The sequence below is a fragment of the Indicator indicator genome, chromosome 9, assembly GCF_027791375.1.
Source record: "Indicator indicator isolate 239-I01 chromosome 9, UM_Iind_1.1, whole genome shotgun sequence".
NCBI classification, from domain to species: domain Eukaryota; kingdom Metazoa; phylum Chordata; class Aves; order Piciformes; family Indicatoridae; genus Indicator; species Indicator indicator.
Window position 1 is genome coordinate 23,959,964 of NC_072018.1, and position 17,014 is coordinate 23,976,977.

The 17,014-nt window shown below is 36.9% G+C and overlaps 1 protein-coding gene across 2 annotated transcripts in view; it reads left to right on the forward strand.

Moving 5' to 3' along the window:
- The first annotated feature begins 238 nt into the window (after positions 1-238).
- The window catches only part of WDR35 (WD repeat domain 35), a 38,117-nt gene continuing 21,341 nt past the window's right edge, over positions 239-17,014 (forward strand). The window contains exons 1-12 of one of the 2 annotated variants that reach the window (XM_054383501.1): positions 239-262; positions 865-982; positions 1,797-1,868; positions 3,336-3,428; positions 5,697-5,825; positions 6,034-6,167; positions 6,953-7,118; positions 7,215-7,360; positions 8,668-8,793; positions 12,165-12,350; positions 12,941-12,973; positions 14,992-15,052. In XM_054383501.1, coding sequence (XP_054239476.1) covers positions 239-262; positions 865-982; positions 1,797-1,868; positions 3,336-3,428; positions 5,697-5,825; positions 6,034-6,167; positions 6,953-7,118; positions 7,215-7,360; positions 8,668-8,793; positions 12,165-12,350; positions 12,941-12,973; positions 14,992-15,052 — 1,288 coding nt within the window. The remainder of the gene's footprint in view (positions 263-864; positions 983-1,796; positions 1,869-3,335; positions 3,429-5,696; positions 5,826-6,033; positions 6,168-6,952; positions 7,119-7,214; positions 7,361-8,667; positions 8,794-12,164; positions 12,351-12,940; positions 12,974-14,991; positions 15,053-17,014) is intronic. The other variant, XM_054383502.1, reaches the window with a different exon arrangement.

Below are 17,014 nucleotides of genomic sequence, written 5' to 3' on the forward strand. Positions count from 1 at the left end.
CAGACGGAGCCCCTCCGGCCTGGACCAAATCCTGACTCCGCCCCAAAGGCGGGAGCGTGGCGGCACTGCGGTCCCGCCTTTCTTTCCCAGCTCCCGGAAGTAGGGGGGGCGCCCTCGGAGCGGACTTCCGACGGCGGTTGCCAGGGTGACGCGGGTGGCAGGGAGGCTTCCCCGCCGTGAGGAGCGGTGTGGGCTTGCGCATCTGGCCCGCCGCATCGCTGCCCGGTCCTCCTTCGGGATGTTCATCTACTTGTGCAAGAAGGTGCTTCTGGGTCACGGAGGAAAGTTGGGGCGGCGGGGAACAGGCAGTCCTTCAGAGAGGCGGAGTTCCCTGCTGTCCCCCGGCGGCAGGGAGTCCCTGTGGACTGGGGAGAGGGGAGGCCTCGGGGCTTTTTCCCGCTGTCTGCGGCCACTGCAGCTCTAATTGTGCGGCCGTAGTTTGGGTACCTCCACAGTGTGCTGCCTGGTCTGCCTTGCCAGGTCTCTCGCAGCTTAGGTTTGGTGTTTTATTGGTCGTCGGCTGTCTCCTAAGCAACTTTGGACGTGGCTTTTCAGCTGAAGATCAGCTCGTGGCAAAGCCCTTTTCTCAGTGTGATCCCTTTCACCTTGTTGCTCATGGCATCTTCTCCGCACACCTTTCGAGATGCCGCCTTATTTACTGCATCTTTCCCTTTTTAAAAAAGCATAGTTTCAGTAGTGTTTGCTAATTCTTGCTGACTTTTTTTTTGCATGTACTGATCTGTCAATGGAAACAAGTTTATCTTGTGTGATACCATAAGCATCTTTGAGGTGTTCAAATAAAGTATTTTAAAATAAAATATAGTTCTTAGAATTACATACAGGTGCAAAATATTTCTTTTTCAGATTGCAGTTCCTGGTAATGTTCGATTAAGATGCATTTCTTGGAATAAGGATCAAGGTTTCATAGCATGTGGTGGAGAGGATGGATTACTGAAAGTTTTAAAATTAGAAACACAGACAGGTAAATGAGACACTTTTTTTTTTTTAACAACAAAATAAGTCAACTGTAGAATTCTGTGAACATGACTCCTTCCACAAGTTAGTTGATAATATTGCAAGTTAGTTGATACTATTCTGTATGTTTTGAATCTCTCTATATGTTTGCATAAATATTGAATGTACTGTCACTTTCTTTTGAACACTTTTCCTCCAGCTTGTCTTACATGACACACATGCCTGTTACATATGCTGAAGTTTTCTTAAGTACTGTCTTTTTGTTTTGTTTTATTTTTTTTTTCAGGGTATGGGTTTCATTCCTGTCCTTTTTATATAGGCTTCCAGTTTATTTTGGAACTTATTTCATTATTTCTTGATTTTTAATTTGGATGTTCTTTCCCATTTTTGTTATTTCAGAGAGAAAATTACATTTTTTAAAAAATAAATATGTTAAAAGTATAGTGCAATGTAATGCATTTTCAAATTCTTGTAAACTTTTTTGTGAATGTAAAGAAATGTGATATGGTCATGGGTTTTGTTGTTGCTGGGTTTGGTGGTTTGTAGTTTGTGTGTTGTTATGTTTTTGTTTTGTTGGGTTTTTTCCTGATAAACTGCTAGATTATAAAGAGTATATGAATTTTGATGACAGCAAAGAACCTGGACAACAAACACATTGAACTGAGGGGTGGAAAATTCATCCTGTGGTTACAATATGCATACTTCTGGGTCAATAATTTTATCTATGTAAACAATAATTAGAGCTACTGTATTGAGAGAGATACATAGATCTATGTATGCTTTATTAGGTTTATTTTAATAGCTATTTTTGTTATTTTTAGATGAAGCAAAAATAAAAGGACTTGCAGCTCCTAGCAATCTTTCTGTGAATCAAACTCTTGAAGGTCATAGTGGTAAGTTTATGTCTTGGGGCATTTAATGTATTTTTTATCAGAATTTAAAAAAAACCAGATTTTGTGACGCCAATAGAGTAATTTTGCTGTAACTTTATTATGAGCCTGAAATAAAGATTATCATCATTTGATTTGGGTATGTCACAACTTGGCTATCTATTTTTACCAAGTTATCTGATGGGAGACCTCCAGTCAATCTTTCATGATCTATGAGTGAATAACTTGGTTGACAATCAAACTGATCCAGGCTTACCTCACTTCTCCTGGCTGATACAGTGTATGTGATGCTCAATGCATGTTGCATAAAACAAACTTTGCTTTGCCTCTTAGGATTTAAAGTTTGCTTGTGGAGGGTACAAGGTTAATTAATTATGTGAAGTTTGATGTTACAATCTAGGCTGGCTTTTGTTTTATCTCAGATTTTGTTCCCCATTCCTTATCCTGAGAAGGAAATACTGATTTCCATCTTAAGTGGATGATGCTGTTTTAAGTGTAACATTGCAGAAGGGCTTTTTTTTTTCCTTTTTAGTAATTGTGCAGTGCTGTAGTACTTAGAAAAGTGGCTAGAGAAGGATAGTGTATGAAAGCAAAAGTTGAAGTCATGGAAATCAGCCAGGGAGGAATTAAACTCTCCTGTGAAGACATGTTAAATGGTCATCATCTGTACACAGTGGGATATGAAGAGAATGCTAAAATGCTTACATAATTTTAATTTTTTTTTTAATGCAGATTTGCAGTTGAAACTTGCCAATAGTCAGGTTATTTTAGGGATCTTGTTAAATATGATAAAAAAAATGTGAGAGATTGATTTAGTGGGTATTTTGAGTGGATGCCTTCAATTCTGAAATGTATTACTGTTACTTTCAAAAATCCCTGACATTCAGAATATCTTTGATCGCACCTGTTGATAAAGTTTGTGACTGAAATGCTGAAAAATGGAAAGGATACAGAGGAAATGGATGCCTAGCAGTAACAGCATGAAAGCATGTGATGTTTGAAGTGGCCAAGTTCGTATCCAGTGCTGGACTGATGAAATACGATGCTGCTTAGGAATGGTTAGAAGTTGTTTCAAGTCTAGTCAAATCTTTGAGTGGAATTCTGTATGCGATGTGAGGGTCTGAATGAATTGTGTGTAGAGTGTTCTTTTTTAATAATTGTGAGAGAGGCTTTGTTTTAAAAGTCCAGCACTTCTTAGAACCAAACTACTAAGAGGAAGACATGAAACTTCTTGCGATAGTAAAGTTTTGTCAGCCTCCCAGACTAACATGTCAGAGGAGTCAGAAACTGCAAAACTATGATCTGGGCAGAACTTTTCAAAAGGAAACAAGTGATACAGAAAGAATGTCTGAAGTGAAATCAAAGTTAGCTGCAAAATTCTGAAAAGCTCCAGGTTAATTAAGTTGGATGTAGTGGGTTTTATTAACTTCATTTAAATGGTGTAAATAAAAAACTTTTACCATTTCCTAGGTTCTGTGCAGGTGGTGACATGGAATGAGCACTATCAAAAACTAACTACCAGTGATCAAAATGGACTCATCATTGTGTGGATGCTGTATAGAGGTATTCAACAGGATAAATTTGAGATGGGATAATACTCCCTGTTATGAGAAATCTTTTTTTTTCTTATCTTGTGGGATTTTTTTTTCCTCAACAATTTTTACAGTTGTTTTTCAGACATTTTATTTTGCAGACTGTAAAGCTCAAAATAGATTTACAATAAAAAAATGGGATTTTTTTTTTTTGTTCTTCACATTTTTCACATATAAAAAGGCATTTGTCCTGTGGAGCTACCTTAGGATAATTTATCAGTTCTTAACCATATGCTTGGTAAATTGCTCTACATTTCTTATTTTCTCATTTCTGTCACTTTATTCCCTTGGAGCAAAATAGTATACCGAAGAAAAAGCCCAGCAATGTTTTTTTGTTCTGTTCTGGATATGGAATCATAGAATGCATTGGGTTCGAAGGGACCCTCAAAGGTCATCCTGTCCAACAGCCCTGCAGTGAGCAGGGACATCTTTAACTACATCAGGTTGCTCAGGGCCCATCAAGTTTGGCCTTGAATGTCTCCAGGGATGGGGCCTCCACCACATCTCTGGGCAACCTGTTCCAGTATGGCACTACTCTCATTGTAAAGAACTTCCTCCTAATGTCCAACCTACATCTACGCTGCGCTGGTTTAAAACCATTGCCCCTTGTCCTATTGCTACCTGCCCTTGTAAGGAGTCCCTAATTCTGCTTCAGATATTGAAATACTGCTATAAGGTCTCCCTGGAGCCTTACCTTCTCTAGGCTGAACAACACTAAGCCTGTCTTTGTGCTCCAGCCCTCTGATCATTTTTTGTGGCCCTCCTCCGGACCCACTCCATCAGGTCCATGCCCTTCCTGTGCGGAGGACTCCAGAGCTGGATGCATTACTCTCGGTGAGGTCTTACTAGAGCAGAGTGGCAGAATCACCTCTTTCAGCCTGCTGGACACACTTCTTTCGATGCAGCCTAGGATATGGTTTGCCTTCTGGACTGCAAGTGCACGTTGCTGGCTCATGTCTAGCTTCTCACTCACCCTTACCCCCAAGTCCTTTTATGCAGGGATGCTCATGATCTCATCTTCCCCCAGCCTGTATCAGCACTGAGAATTGCCCTGACACAGATTCAGAACCTTGCACTTCCCCTTATTGAAATTCATAAGGTTCACCTGAGCCCACTTCTTCAGCTTGTCTTGATCACTGGATGCCATCCTGTCCCTCAGTCATGTCAACTGCACCCATCAGCTTGGTATCATTATCAAATTCAAATCTCGTTGCCTATATCCTTGATGAAGATAATGAACAGATACTGTTGGTATAAAACAGCATCATAATATTTAAATAGTTCTGCTAAGTGCATCAAGCACAAACATGCTGGTATAACTACAAGAACTTATCAACCCTGCTTAGAACATCAATTAAGTACTTTCATAAAAATACTCTTTAGAAATGTTTAATTAAGGCAGTGAAATAATATGACTAACCAGTGGATGGCTGTAATTAGCTTTGGTTGTTCTTGACCTTTTCAGGCATACAGCACTTCTGTGGTACACTTAAATTAGCTTAAAAGCCAGAATACCTCTTGGAAATTAACTGCTTTCCAACACACAGGAAAGAAAAAGGAAATAAAGAGTTTCCTTTTTCCCTTGTGGATATTTAATAAAAAATGGAAACAAATAAAATCCCAGCTCAGCTATTTATATTTTGGGAATAAAGAATATCACTTGATTAGTCTTTCTGCCGGGCATGTGGTGACTACTATCACATAAGTCATCTCTTAGTTTTGGAAAAGAACCAATAAATTGCTTAATCCATAGTGCTGTAAATTACTGTTGTTTCCTCTCTTTGGTTCCTAGTGTACTTGTGTCAGTTCTGAAATAAAGTAAGCACAGACCTTTTCTTGGTTTTCCTTGGACTTTGGTTCCTCTCCCCAAATACTTATTTGTCAGGTTCTTTGGAAATAAGTAGCTCACAAACCTAATACTGAGTTTTAGAGTAACGATGTCTCTGCTGTCTGGAGTACACTATAGTATAGTCTTGCTATGAGTTTCACTGAAAGGACAGAACAACTTTCCAAATCTTAATTGCTTCTGTAGCTTTTTGTCGTGTATTATGTTGCAGAGTCATATGTGTAATTGTTTTAACAACTTCAGGGATTCATATTGCTAAGAAATATCATTATCATTCTATTTGCATATTTTTTTAGTTGAGAGTAATTTTACTCAGCGATTATCATGTACCCTGAATCCACTAGAGGACTGTCAATCAGAAGTATAACTCAGTTTTTCACTCACTGCTAATAGGTGCTTGGTATGAAGAGATGATTAACAACAGAAATAAATCTGTTGTTCGAAGTATGAGCTGGAATGCTGATGGACAAAAGATTTGTATTGTATATGAAGATGGAGCTGTGATCGTTGGATCAGTGGATGGTAAAATTTAGGCTTTACTAATTATTGCAGTATTACATAACTTTGGCATTATGTACACAGTGGCATTGTTTCTTGAGATAAATACAATTAAATAGTTACGTTATAGTTCTTGTGCGTTTCTTTTCAGTTCAGTTTTTACTTTGGTAACTTGAATCCTATATTCAATTTTGTGCTATATTTATTGAGTACAATCAATGTTCTCTTCCAGGCAATCGCATTTGGGGAAAGGACTTGAAAGGAACACACCTGTGCCATGTGGCCTGGTCCTCTGATAGCAAAATTTTACTCTTTGGAATGGCAAATGGAGAGATTCACATTTACGACAATGAGGGAAACTTTATTGTAAGTTTATGCTGGTATAAAAAAGGTATTAACTTCAACAGCCATAAAACTTAACTTCCTCTTAATTTATTTCATTTGTTTAGTTGGATGACTTCATAGTTGGTGGACTTTAATACTGAGAACTGGACAAGGTCTTGTGCACAAATTTTTTATTCAAGATCTATGCAGCTACAGATTCTTAATAGAAATATTTCTTTCTTGGTAGCTAAATGAATATTACATCAACTAGTGCCTTTTTGCCTTGAAATAGTTATTGAAAATGTAAGAATGTGTATGGTGATATTAATTAAATGAAAGGATGCTCATGTTGAAAGTACTGATGTGCTTTTAAAATAAAGCAGTTGTTTATTTTTCTGTTGCTGCTGTCATTCCCCTCTTCCCCTTCTATAACTTCTCTGGCTGTCCTAATTATTACAGAAGAATGGGTGTTCTAATTTAGACACTTATTTTTTTCCAATTATTTTTATTTATTATTCAAGAGGCTTTTATTTAAAAAGAGGATAAAAGTTTATAAAAAAATAAATATCCTGTGGTTAGGAGTGGTTTCATTTTTTTCCCTAAAGTTCCAGCGGAGTTTCCTCTTTGTTTTTAAGTTATTTTTAAAGACAGAAAATGCTGACATTAAAGTACTTCTCAAATATGTTTTCATGTGTCTGATATGGCTTTGAATAAGGAAATTTACAATTTGGAGAATGTAAAAACTTTCTTCTTGGGACAGGAAAAATATCAGTTCTTCGAAACAGTATGTTGTATATGACTTAAAATAATTAATCACTCTTGTTTAGGTGAAAATGAAACTGAGTTGCCTGGAGAACTTAACTGGAGCATTCACTATTGCTGGAATACATTGGTATCATGGTACAGAAGGCTATATTGAACCAGACTGTCCTTGTCTTGCTATTTGTTATGACAATGGAAGATGCCAGATAATGAGAGATGAGAATGACCACAGTAAGTAGAAAATGTGGAGTAGTAGTTACTGAGCTAATTTTGACCCAAAACATTTACTTGTGTTTATGTTCTTAATGTTTATCTCTTAAAAACTAGATCCTGTTTTGATTGACACTGGTATGAATGTGGTATGTATTCAGTGGAACCACTGTGGAAGTGTATTGGCGGTGGCAGGCTCCCTAAAAGCAACTTCTCAAGATAAAGATGTCAACATTGTGGAGTTCTATACGCCGTTTGGTGAGGTAAAAATATTCAATACACTTAAATAGGTTTTTCTGTCTTAGTATGTTTTGGCTATATGGTCATTACCTGTGGAATTTGAGTGCCAAAATGTAGGTGTTTAGTGTGTTTAATGTATTTGAAAGTATCTAGGATGTCAGTCTGGAAAAATGACACAGGACGAGTTCCTGTTTTAGAACAGCAAGTTGGTGGCCAGGGAAAAAATTTGATTTCATCTCATAAAACACTAAATGATGTGATATATACAGTGTTTAACTTGGAATACCTAAGTCAGATATCTGTTTTGTACTAATTCTGATGGTCAGGTATGGACTTAACTTTTTGGAAAATAGTGTCTTCTGTGAATAATTTGTGTCCAGTATTTGGATATGGTATTTGCATCTGATCGAAGGTGTGAAATAGATACTAAACTGCGTAAGGTCATTGATGACAGTTTTGGCACAAAGTTATACCCTCAAAAGGAAAGTTAGATCTACACATAAGTATCAGTGTTCTGTTCAGCAGAATGTTTTTGTTTTTTTTTTTAAAGTCTAAGTTTATTCAGTATTTTACAGTAAATAGTAGATTAATGTACTCTTATGTGAATTTGCAATTATCTTGTATTATTTGCAACTAAAAAGCTTCACACAAACAAATGCTCAGTGGAGCTAAGGTTATAGGTTTTGAAAACTTTTTTTTTTTCCTCAATTTACTAGCTCTTAAGTTGAAAATGGACATCTGTTTGCCTGCCCTATATTTCTTTTGAAAGGGAATAGAGAAGAGGAAGATCTCTGTTGCCTGGCTGCAAATTGTGTACCTACACAGCAAGTTCATTGTATGCTCTTGATGTATATTAGCTAAAGGTTTTTTTTTGTTTCCACTATAAACTGTAGTTAAGGGTGCTGTACATCAGCTTTCAGCATAAATGAAATTTCTGAGGCATGTCAGGTGTCATCAGTACTATTGTTGCCTTTATTTTACTAGAGGCTGATATTACTCAAATTGCCAACCACAGGGAAAAATGTTTATATTGTAATTTTTCCATCTAATATTTGTTTTTTTTAAGTTTGAACTATTGTTATTTCCTTTCTTTTTGCCAAAAACCCCAAACCAAACCAAACTAAAATCAAACAAACCCAAAAAAACAAGAATTGAGTCAGAAGAACACTTCATGGTAATGCATGTTAAATATCTCTATCTGGATGTGTATTGTAATTTGAGAGTCATTTCGAGGTACTGTTTTGTTGGCATCAAGGCTGGTTTTTAAGTATTTTAGAGCAGTTTCCCTTTGATAAACTCAGAATCTTTTTGTTTCCTTGTTTTAAACAAGCATTTGCGCACACTGAAAGTTCCTGGCAAACAGATCTCTGCCTTGTCTTGGGAAGGAAGTGGACTGAAAATTGCACTAGCTGTTGATTCTTACATATATTTCGCAAACATTCGTCCAGACTACAAGGTAAGTAGTAATGTGGCACCTAACTGTATTAATAAATTTCCTGTTACTTACTAGGTTTCTGAATGGGTTGAAAAATAAGCTTTCTCTAATACGTAAATCAGTGCTTAGCTGAAGATTACTGCTTGATCAGCACTACTGCTGGGATGTGCATGTCTGTCTTGCCGATGGAATAACCTAGCCATTGCTTTTATGATGAATTTGTGATTTTATTTCTATAATAAGGAAATAGATGCTTTTGTTAATATTAACAGGCTTGGGCATGGTTCTAAATTTCATAGTAGTTGAGGCTGTCAGATAGGTAATACTCCAGGATTTTCACTGCTGTTTGGTCAAACAGTGAGCTAAGTGATACAGTGAGAATTGTTTGAGCCTTACTTCTAGTGTCAGGTTTTTTGGTGGTGAAATATTATTTTGAACCAGGAGAGTTGGGTAGAAATCAGAACAGTAGAAATGCATGCAACCTGATTAGATGTATTTCCTACTTATATTTCAGTTCCTAAAACACTTTCTGCAAGTATGCATCTAGTGAATTCTAAATCATGTTTGAATTTTGTTTGCCATAGGGGGTATTTCATTTATCTGTTTGTTTTTCAAAGAGTTAGAACTAATGAAATTTACAGTTTAACAAAATATATTGGTTGCTATTATAGACTTATACAATTGTTTGGGTTTGAAGAGACAGCCAGTTATGCCTTCCTCTAGACCAAGTTGCTCAAAGCCCCATCCAGCTTGGCCTTGTAGATATCCACAGCTCCTCTGGGCAACCTGTTCTAGTACCTTGCCACCCTCATGGTGAAGAATTTATTCCTAATATCTAATCTAAATCCATCCTCTTTCAGTTTAAAACTCTACCTCATGTCCTATCACTACACTCCCTAATAAAGAGTTCCTCCCCATCTTTACTGTAGGCCCCCCCTTTAACTGCTAGATGGCCAATATGGGCTCTCTCCAGAGCCTTCTTTTCTCCAGGCTGAGCGATCCCAACTCTCTCAGCCTGTTCTCATAGGGGAAGTCTTTCCACTCCCTGATCATTTACTGTCCAGTATGTAATATTGTATACTTCTTTTTTCCAGCACAGGATATGTTCTTCAGTCATCAGTGTGTAATCATTGTGATGAAAGACAGAGAGAGTATACTGAGAGGAACGTACTTCAGCTCTACTGAAACGTGTCGTTCCACTCAGCTGTGAAAGGTCATTGGTCAGGGACTTGAAAACACAAATCTGATAGGAAGCAATCTCAAATAGTTTGTCCTAAATCTGCTGGAAAAGCCTTTGGAAATTTAAACTGGAAATTAGTCTTGCAGGAAATGCTACCTAATGTTTCTTGTGGGAAATGTGTAACAGCTGGAAGACAGGCCTATTGCTTTTTTTAAAACTCATCAGTATCTGTGAGGCCGTGTGTATTTCAAGATTTGGCACAGTTTGTGAATGAATTACGTTTTGAAGCCTTAGTATTACAAACTGCATGTGGGTTTTTTTGTATATTTAAAGTGCAAAAAAGATGTGCTCAGATTAATTTATTTCTGCAGCAAATAATCTCTTAACCTATCGATAGTATTCTCAGTTGCAATGTTAAATATTTTGATGGTGAATGATATGCGTTGTTAGTCTAAAAAATAATACATGATACTACTGCTATGTTGTAACTCCCCTTTACAAACCAGATATTCTAAAAGGTGACAGTCATTAAATGGTAGTGATTCAAAGCTGTCATTAACTTAGACTGGATTGGAATTAATGATCTCATGTGTTAGTATCACATTACGTATCTACTAAATAATCCAGTTTCATGTATTTCTAGTATTACCATAGTAAGAGAAAGGAGTTTCTAAATTAATATGATAGTAAAAAACTATTAATTGAGGTAATTTTAAAAATTTGTTTGTTTGTTTGTTTTAAACCATTCAACATTTACACAATGTCTTTTTGGAGCTGTAATACTAATTTAAAGTCTGTGGCTCTAGCTATTGTTAACTTGTTCAAATCTGTGTTGGATTTCAATTTGTATCCTCATCATTCAGCATTCTGGAGTTCTTTGCCACTTGATGAAATCAGTTTAAGAGTTGATAAACATGATTTACAGTTTACTAACTTATTCTTAACTACTTTCATATTAATTTTGAATATTCAGAATAGTATAAATTCACATGCCTGTTGTGTCTTTGAAAGACAATAGTAAATGATAATGAATGAGGTACAGCTTCCAGGGCTAAAAACATGACTGTCCAGTGCACTGTTTTTATCCAGGTCTATCTAATTCCTTTTTTTTTTTTTTTTTAACATCTTCACCTTGTGCAAAAGCTGAATTTATTGATTTGTGATTCCCAGAATTGTGACACTTTTTGCATCCACCCTTTCCTGTACCTATGTCTATGCTCCACAGCATTGTATTTGAATTCCCATAAACTCTACCTGAGCGAAAACCTTTGGGTTCTGATACTTTATTGTCATTCCGATTATGTATCTATTCTAAAAGTTCTTTTGATGATACTTTAGTTTGTCTCTGTTTCATTTGCTGTAGAATGTGGGAGCCCTTCTGGCCAGCTCTCTGATAAGCGCTCTCCTTTCCCTAGCAAATGCTGATGCAGAGAATTCTATTAGTTTTTCTACAGCTGCATCATCATTCCTAAGTGGTTTGGTTTATATCTCATTTATTTGTCAGTGTCACCTCCTTTTTGAGGTATTTTCTGATTTTTCTGTGTTAGAAAGGGTTTTGAATATAATTTCTATAAATTTAATCAGTTCAATGCAATGAAATAAATCTTTATGCTATTTACAGTGTTTGGATATTAATTTCTTCTTTTGCCTTCTTGCCCTTTGTCCTGTTTGTAGATGAATAATTATTCTGGGGGGAGGGAGGGTTTTTTCTCATGTTACTAACATGGAAGAGATGATGTGAGTTATCATAATGCTCTAACATAATTGTTTATTTTTGTCTGCTTCATGAATTGTATTGTTTGAGGTGTGTATTGCATTTCTCTTGTGAAATGACCTTTGGTTTCCCAAATCAATAGTCACAGAACAAACATTTTCATGGCAAAACCCATCATTATAATGGATATTTCTGTGTACCTGCTGAACAAGAAACAAAGGGAAGTGAGATCCTGTCACATTTTGGGGTTGATCCTCCAGTCCTGATTATGCTAGGTTATTGTGTGATAGGAAGGCTTCCTTTGCCAGCTCAATACTATGCAAATAACTTACTACCAAAGCTGTGTTCACATACTTTAAATAAATTGGTTAATCGCTTAACAAGAATATTGAGTACTGATTGTATATGTGAAATAAAGACTTTCTTTGATAGCTGTGAACAGATTGTCATTGAATTATTACAATTTCTAATAGTTTTATCAAAACTTTCTCTTGGCAGTGGGGTTATTGCTCCAATACGGTTGTTTATGCGTATACCCGACCCAACCGTCCAGAATACTGTGTAGTCTTTTGGGACACAAAAAACAATGAGAAGTATGTAAAATATGTCAAGAGCTTGATTTCCATAACGACTTATGGAGACTTCTGTGTGTTAGCAACTAAACCAGATGAAAATCAACCTCAGGTAAAGTTTTCCTTTTAATTGTCACTTGAAAACGAACTGTTACTCGTGTTAGTTCTTTACAGTTAGAGTAAGATAAAATGTAAAATTCTCAGTCTGTCTTGGAGTGAGCCATGCAGTTGTCATTTGGCAGAATGGCACTTGAGCGGGCTGTTTAAAAACGAAGAACCCCAAAAAACAACAAAGGAGTAGCAATAATGTGCAGAACTGATTAACTGCCTTTATTTTAACTCCTTGTAGCCATTGGTAACTTCATTACAATTGCAGCCTTCCAAATTAATGTTTCTTTAGAAATACTTCGAATCACTTTTTAAAGACAAGCTAAAAGCAGGAGATCATTAGAATGGTAACAAATACTTCCTCAGTCAGAAGTGGGAAAAACGGTGATTTTCTAGGTGATATAAATTACATTACTACAAATGGCTTCATTTGATTTTCTATTTTAAATGTAGTGACAAATGAAAGATGCATCTTTCAGTTAATATATATTTAGTTTAGTGTGATGTTAACTGTCACACAGTTTTTCTTACTGTGTTCGCTTCTGAATTACCTTCTGTATTACCTTCTGTATCACTTGTATGTTGCTTACAAAGGAGGAGCATGAGATGGAGTCATTTGGTGCAATGGTAAAAATATGCTTTAGTGCTGTGCTGCTTGATTGTGCAATAAATGGTGTACTGTCATATGGATTGAAAATGTGGTATACATGGCTGATAACATTTGCCTGAAATTGAGTGCAATAAAGTGAGATTTTTCTGGGTTGTATTTTTAAAGGAGAAAACAAACAGTACAGGAGCTTAATGTAACTTGCTTGATCATAAATAATAGATCTAATTTTCGCATCTGAAAATTACAGATAATCATCTTCCATTCCTTTTAAAAAGGTGCCAGGATAATCATTAACACTGTGAGGGGTCGGCTCTTAGAAGTGAACAAGCTTGTCTCTTTGGTTAGCAGTTCCATAGAGTTGCCTTCCGAAAGACAGATTTGTTTTGCAAGAGATTTCAGTCACTAGAATTGTGATTTCAAGATGGCAAAACATGCAGCAGTTAGCTGGTGGGGCAAAAAAAGACTAATTTCAGTAGGAACTGTTTGGAGGTGTTGTATGTGGATGTGAATGTCAGTGAGTTACAAAGAACTTAATGTTGATACCCATAGCAAGGCTTGAGCTTTCTGCTTTGATCAAATCAGACAATGCAAATTTCCTGCTCCTGGCACCAGCCTGTGTAGATCACACAGCTTCTGTCTTGGATACTGTTACTTCATCACCCCTTGTAAGTCCCTGACCCTACTGACTTAGAGCCTCAGAAATAAGTGGAAAGTGCATGAAAGACAAATTAATTTAAGAGTGCATATTGGGAGAGTTTACCAGAGAATAATTAACATAACATAATGGAAACAAACAGTAAGTAAATTAAAAAGCCAGGTGTGATTTCCTGCAGAGGTGGAGGTGAAATGTAGTTTTTGGAAAACAGGAATTTGAGAATGCTGGTGGAAAGTTTAACTCATGAACAAAGAAATAAAAATACTATTTTTGAGAGGTGTTTATTGGTGGCAGAACCTGAAAAATAAATGGTTTAATAAAAAGAAATCCTTATTCAGGTCTTTTTCTTTGAAGTTAATATGATAGCTGAAAACCTAAATTCTTCCATTCTCCTGTGATTCATAAACTTTCAATGTGTTAGTGTAAAGAGGTAAACTGTACAGCTGCTGTAGTCTGATACCACAGTTACAATAATTGTTCAGGAGATGAAAGAGCTATGAAGAACTAAATATTTTTCATTTCCTGGAAAGGCAGGATAACAGATTCTAGGTGATTCAAGTTTTGGCAGCCCTGAAATCTTAAGACTTTACAGTAGAAGTTACTACTTAATTTCCACACTTCTCATTCAGTACATTCTTATTTCCCTGTGCAGTTGTCATATAATGACAGTGAAACATTAGCATCTGTTTGCATCTTCTTGAGTTTAACAGACCAGTCTGAGGTATCTGTGCTATCAAAGCCTTCCCAAGCAGGATAGTAAGAAGGGCAGAACTAACAAAACTCACCAGTTTTGTAGTATCTGCGATTCTGCTGGGTGGAGGGACATCCTTATTCACATTTCTCCCCACACTGTAGCTCTCTTTGGTGCTCAAGATCAAGGTCTGCAAGGCATAGAACAAGAGTCCCAACATCTGGGGGGAGCTAGTGAGAGGGTCTGGTGCAGTTTATTAGATTTGGCATTTAGCAGCTAGGGGAGAGTTGAGTCACAGCAATTGCTGGTAAATAATTGCAGTACAGTGCGTGCTGTAGAGAGCAGGGGGTGAGACTGATTGCCTGCAAGTTGTCTGTGGACCCTGCTGTTGGTACATCCTATGTATTGTATTTTGTGTGGTGGATTTGCTCCTTTGCCTACAACAGCTGGTCGTTTTCCTGTTTTGTACTGGGCTTCATTTGTAGTGTTAATTGGCAAATACCTCATTATTCTCATGCTTCTGCTGCTTTATATTTACTGTAGTTATGGTCTCTCTGCTTTCTGTTGCTGAGCAGCATTAGATTGTATAAAATGTGGGTTATGAGATACACCTTCACAGAGAAACTTGTACAGGTTACAAATTTACAGAAAATCTGATCATGATGACACTTGCTTTCATTTCCTTACAGTATGTGCTGGTTCTCTGCAACTCTATTGGCACTCCTTTGGACCCAAAATACATTGATATTGGTAAGAAACTTGAAATAGTCTCATTCTGTTGGGTTTTCTGTAGTCTTTATAATGAATTTCTTATGCAAGTCTGTCATTCAGTGAAGCAATCACTGTGTGGTAGCAACTTGTGCATCCAGATTTGTCACCTTCCATTTTTTACATGATTTTAACTATGATTTTTATATTGGCTTTTCACTCTTACTTGGACTCTCCCTAAATGTAATGAACATATAATTGGAGGTTCTCATGTTGTGAACTGTAATTTGTATTGGAAATGATCTATTAAATACTTTGTTACTAAAAACAGTGGCTTATAAAATCAGTCCCAGTCTTGTAAAAATTGGCTAAACATAAACGGATTGTTCCAGTTGATACAAACGATTTACAAGCAGAAGGAAATCACAGACTCTGAAATTGATGCCTTATATTGTAAATCATAATTAAAACGAAGTTGTTTGAGTCTGACTTCTTTTCTTACAGAATGTATATGAAATATTCTGCTACTTTTTAGTCTAATGATTTCTGTTGATGTCAATTTGATGCCCTCTTGCTACCTTTTACAATAGGGGTGGTACATCGCAATCTTAAGGAATAAAGTTCCCTGGAAATGCAATACCAACCATTTTACAATGAATGGAGGGGAAAAACAAAACCCCCAAACTAAGCACTGAATTAAGATGATATGATGGGTGGGTGGGGTGTTTGTTGTGTCCCCCCTGTCCTGTCTTCACTCCAGATCAGACATCTACACTACATATGCCTACTAGACTCCTGGACTTAGTTGACAGGTGGGATTGGGATGGTGAGAGGAGGATTCAGGGAGTTAGAGGGAATCGTTAATCTCATTTCTGCAGCTGACATCTAAAATAAGTTCAATGAATCATTCCTGAAAGGGGTCTTTTTGTTCTCCGTTGGGTACACAGAAGCCCAGGGCAATCAGCTCATCTCTGTCAGAAATGTCTAAAGTTCGGAGAGATGAATCTCACTCAAATGGTCAAAATTAGCTTTGCATGTATACCTCTAACTCTACATTTAAACTCTTTGCTTTATATTTTTCTAGTGTTCTGCTTATATGAACTTTCTAAATCTATCTGTATTGGTTTTATTTATTTACATTGTAAACAAATGTATCAATTTGCTTACGAGGAGAGGCTGAAGAAGCTGTGTCTCTTTAGCTTGGAGAAGAGGAGACTAAGGGATGACCTCTTTAATGTTTATAAATAGGTAAAGGGTGAGTGCCAAGAGGGTGGAGTCAGGCTCTTCTTGGTGATGCTCAATGACAGGAAAAGGGGCAATAGGTGGAAGTTGAGGCATAGGAATTTCCATGTAAACATGAAGAAGAATTTTTTCACTGTGAGGGTGACGGAAGACTAGAACAGGCTGCCCAGGAGGGTTGTGGAGTCTCCCTCTCTGGAGATACTTGAAACCTGCCTGTGTGATCCGGTATAGGTGATCCTGCTCTGGCAGTGGGGTTGGACTAGATGACCTTTCGACATCCCTTCCAACCCCTAACATTCTGTGATTTCTTTATGATTCTCCCATTAAAATTAATTTTCTACAGCTGTCTGTATACAAGAAAAGAATCTTCTCCAGTGACTGAAAACCCTTAAAGAAAAATACTAATTGGAAAAATGCTGCTGTTGTTCCAGCTGCATTTGAATTGTACTGGGGAGATTAAACAATCTGGAAAAAGCTTCTCTTCCTTTAGCTTAAGTAAGCTTTCTGCATCTGTTTCTCTTCCCTCCAATGTCAGAGAATCAGCTTAGTGCAGAGATTTACGGTGCTCTTTCGTAGTGCCAGTTTGTGAAAACACCAGGCACAGCAACCTTAACTGCATCAACAGGCAAATACCTCAGTTCAGAACATCTGCCTTTTTGATTCCTTAAAGATTTATGTAGTATCAGATTCAAACATAACAACAAAGTCTTTCATTGCTGTGTAGTAAACAGCCAAAAATTCAACATTTGAAAAAAAATACTT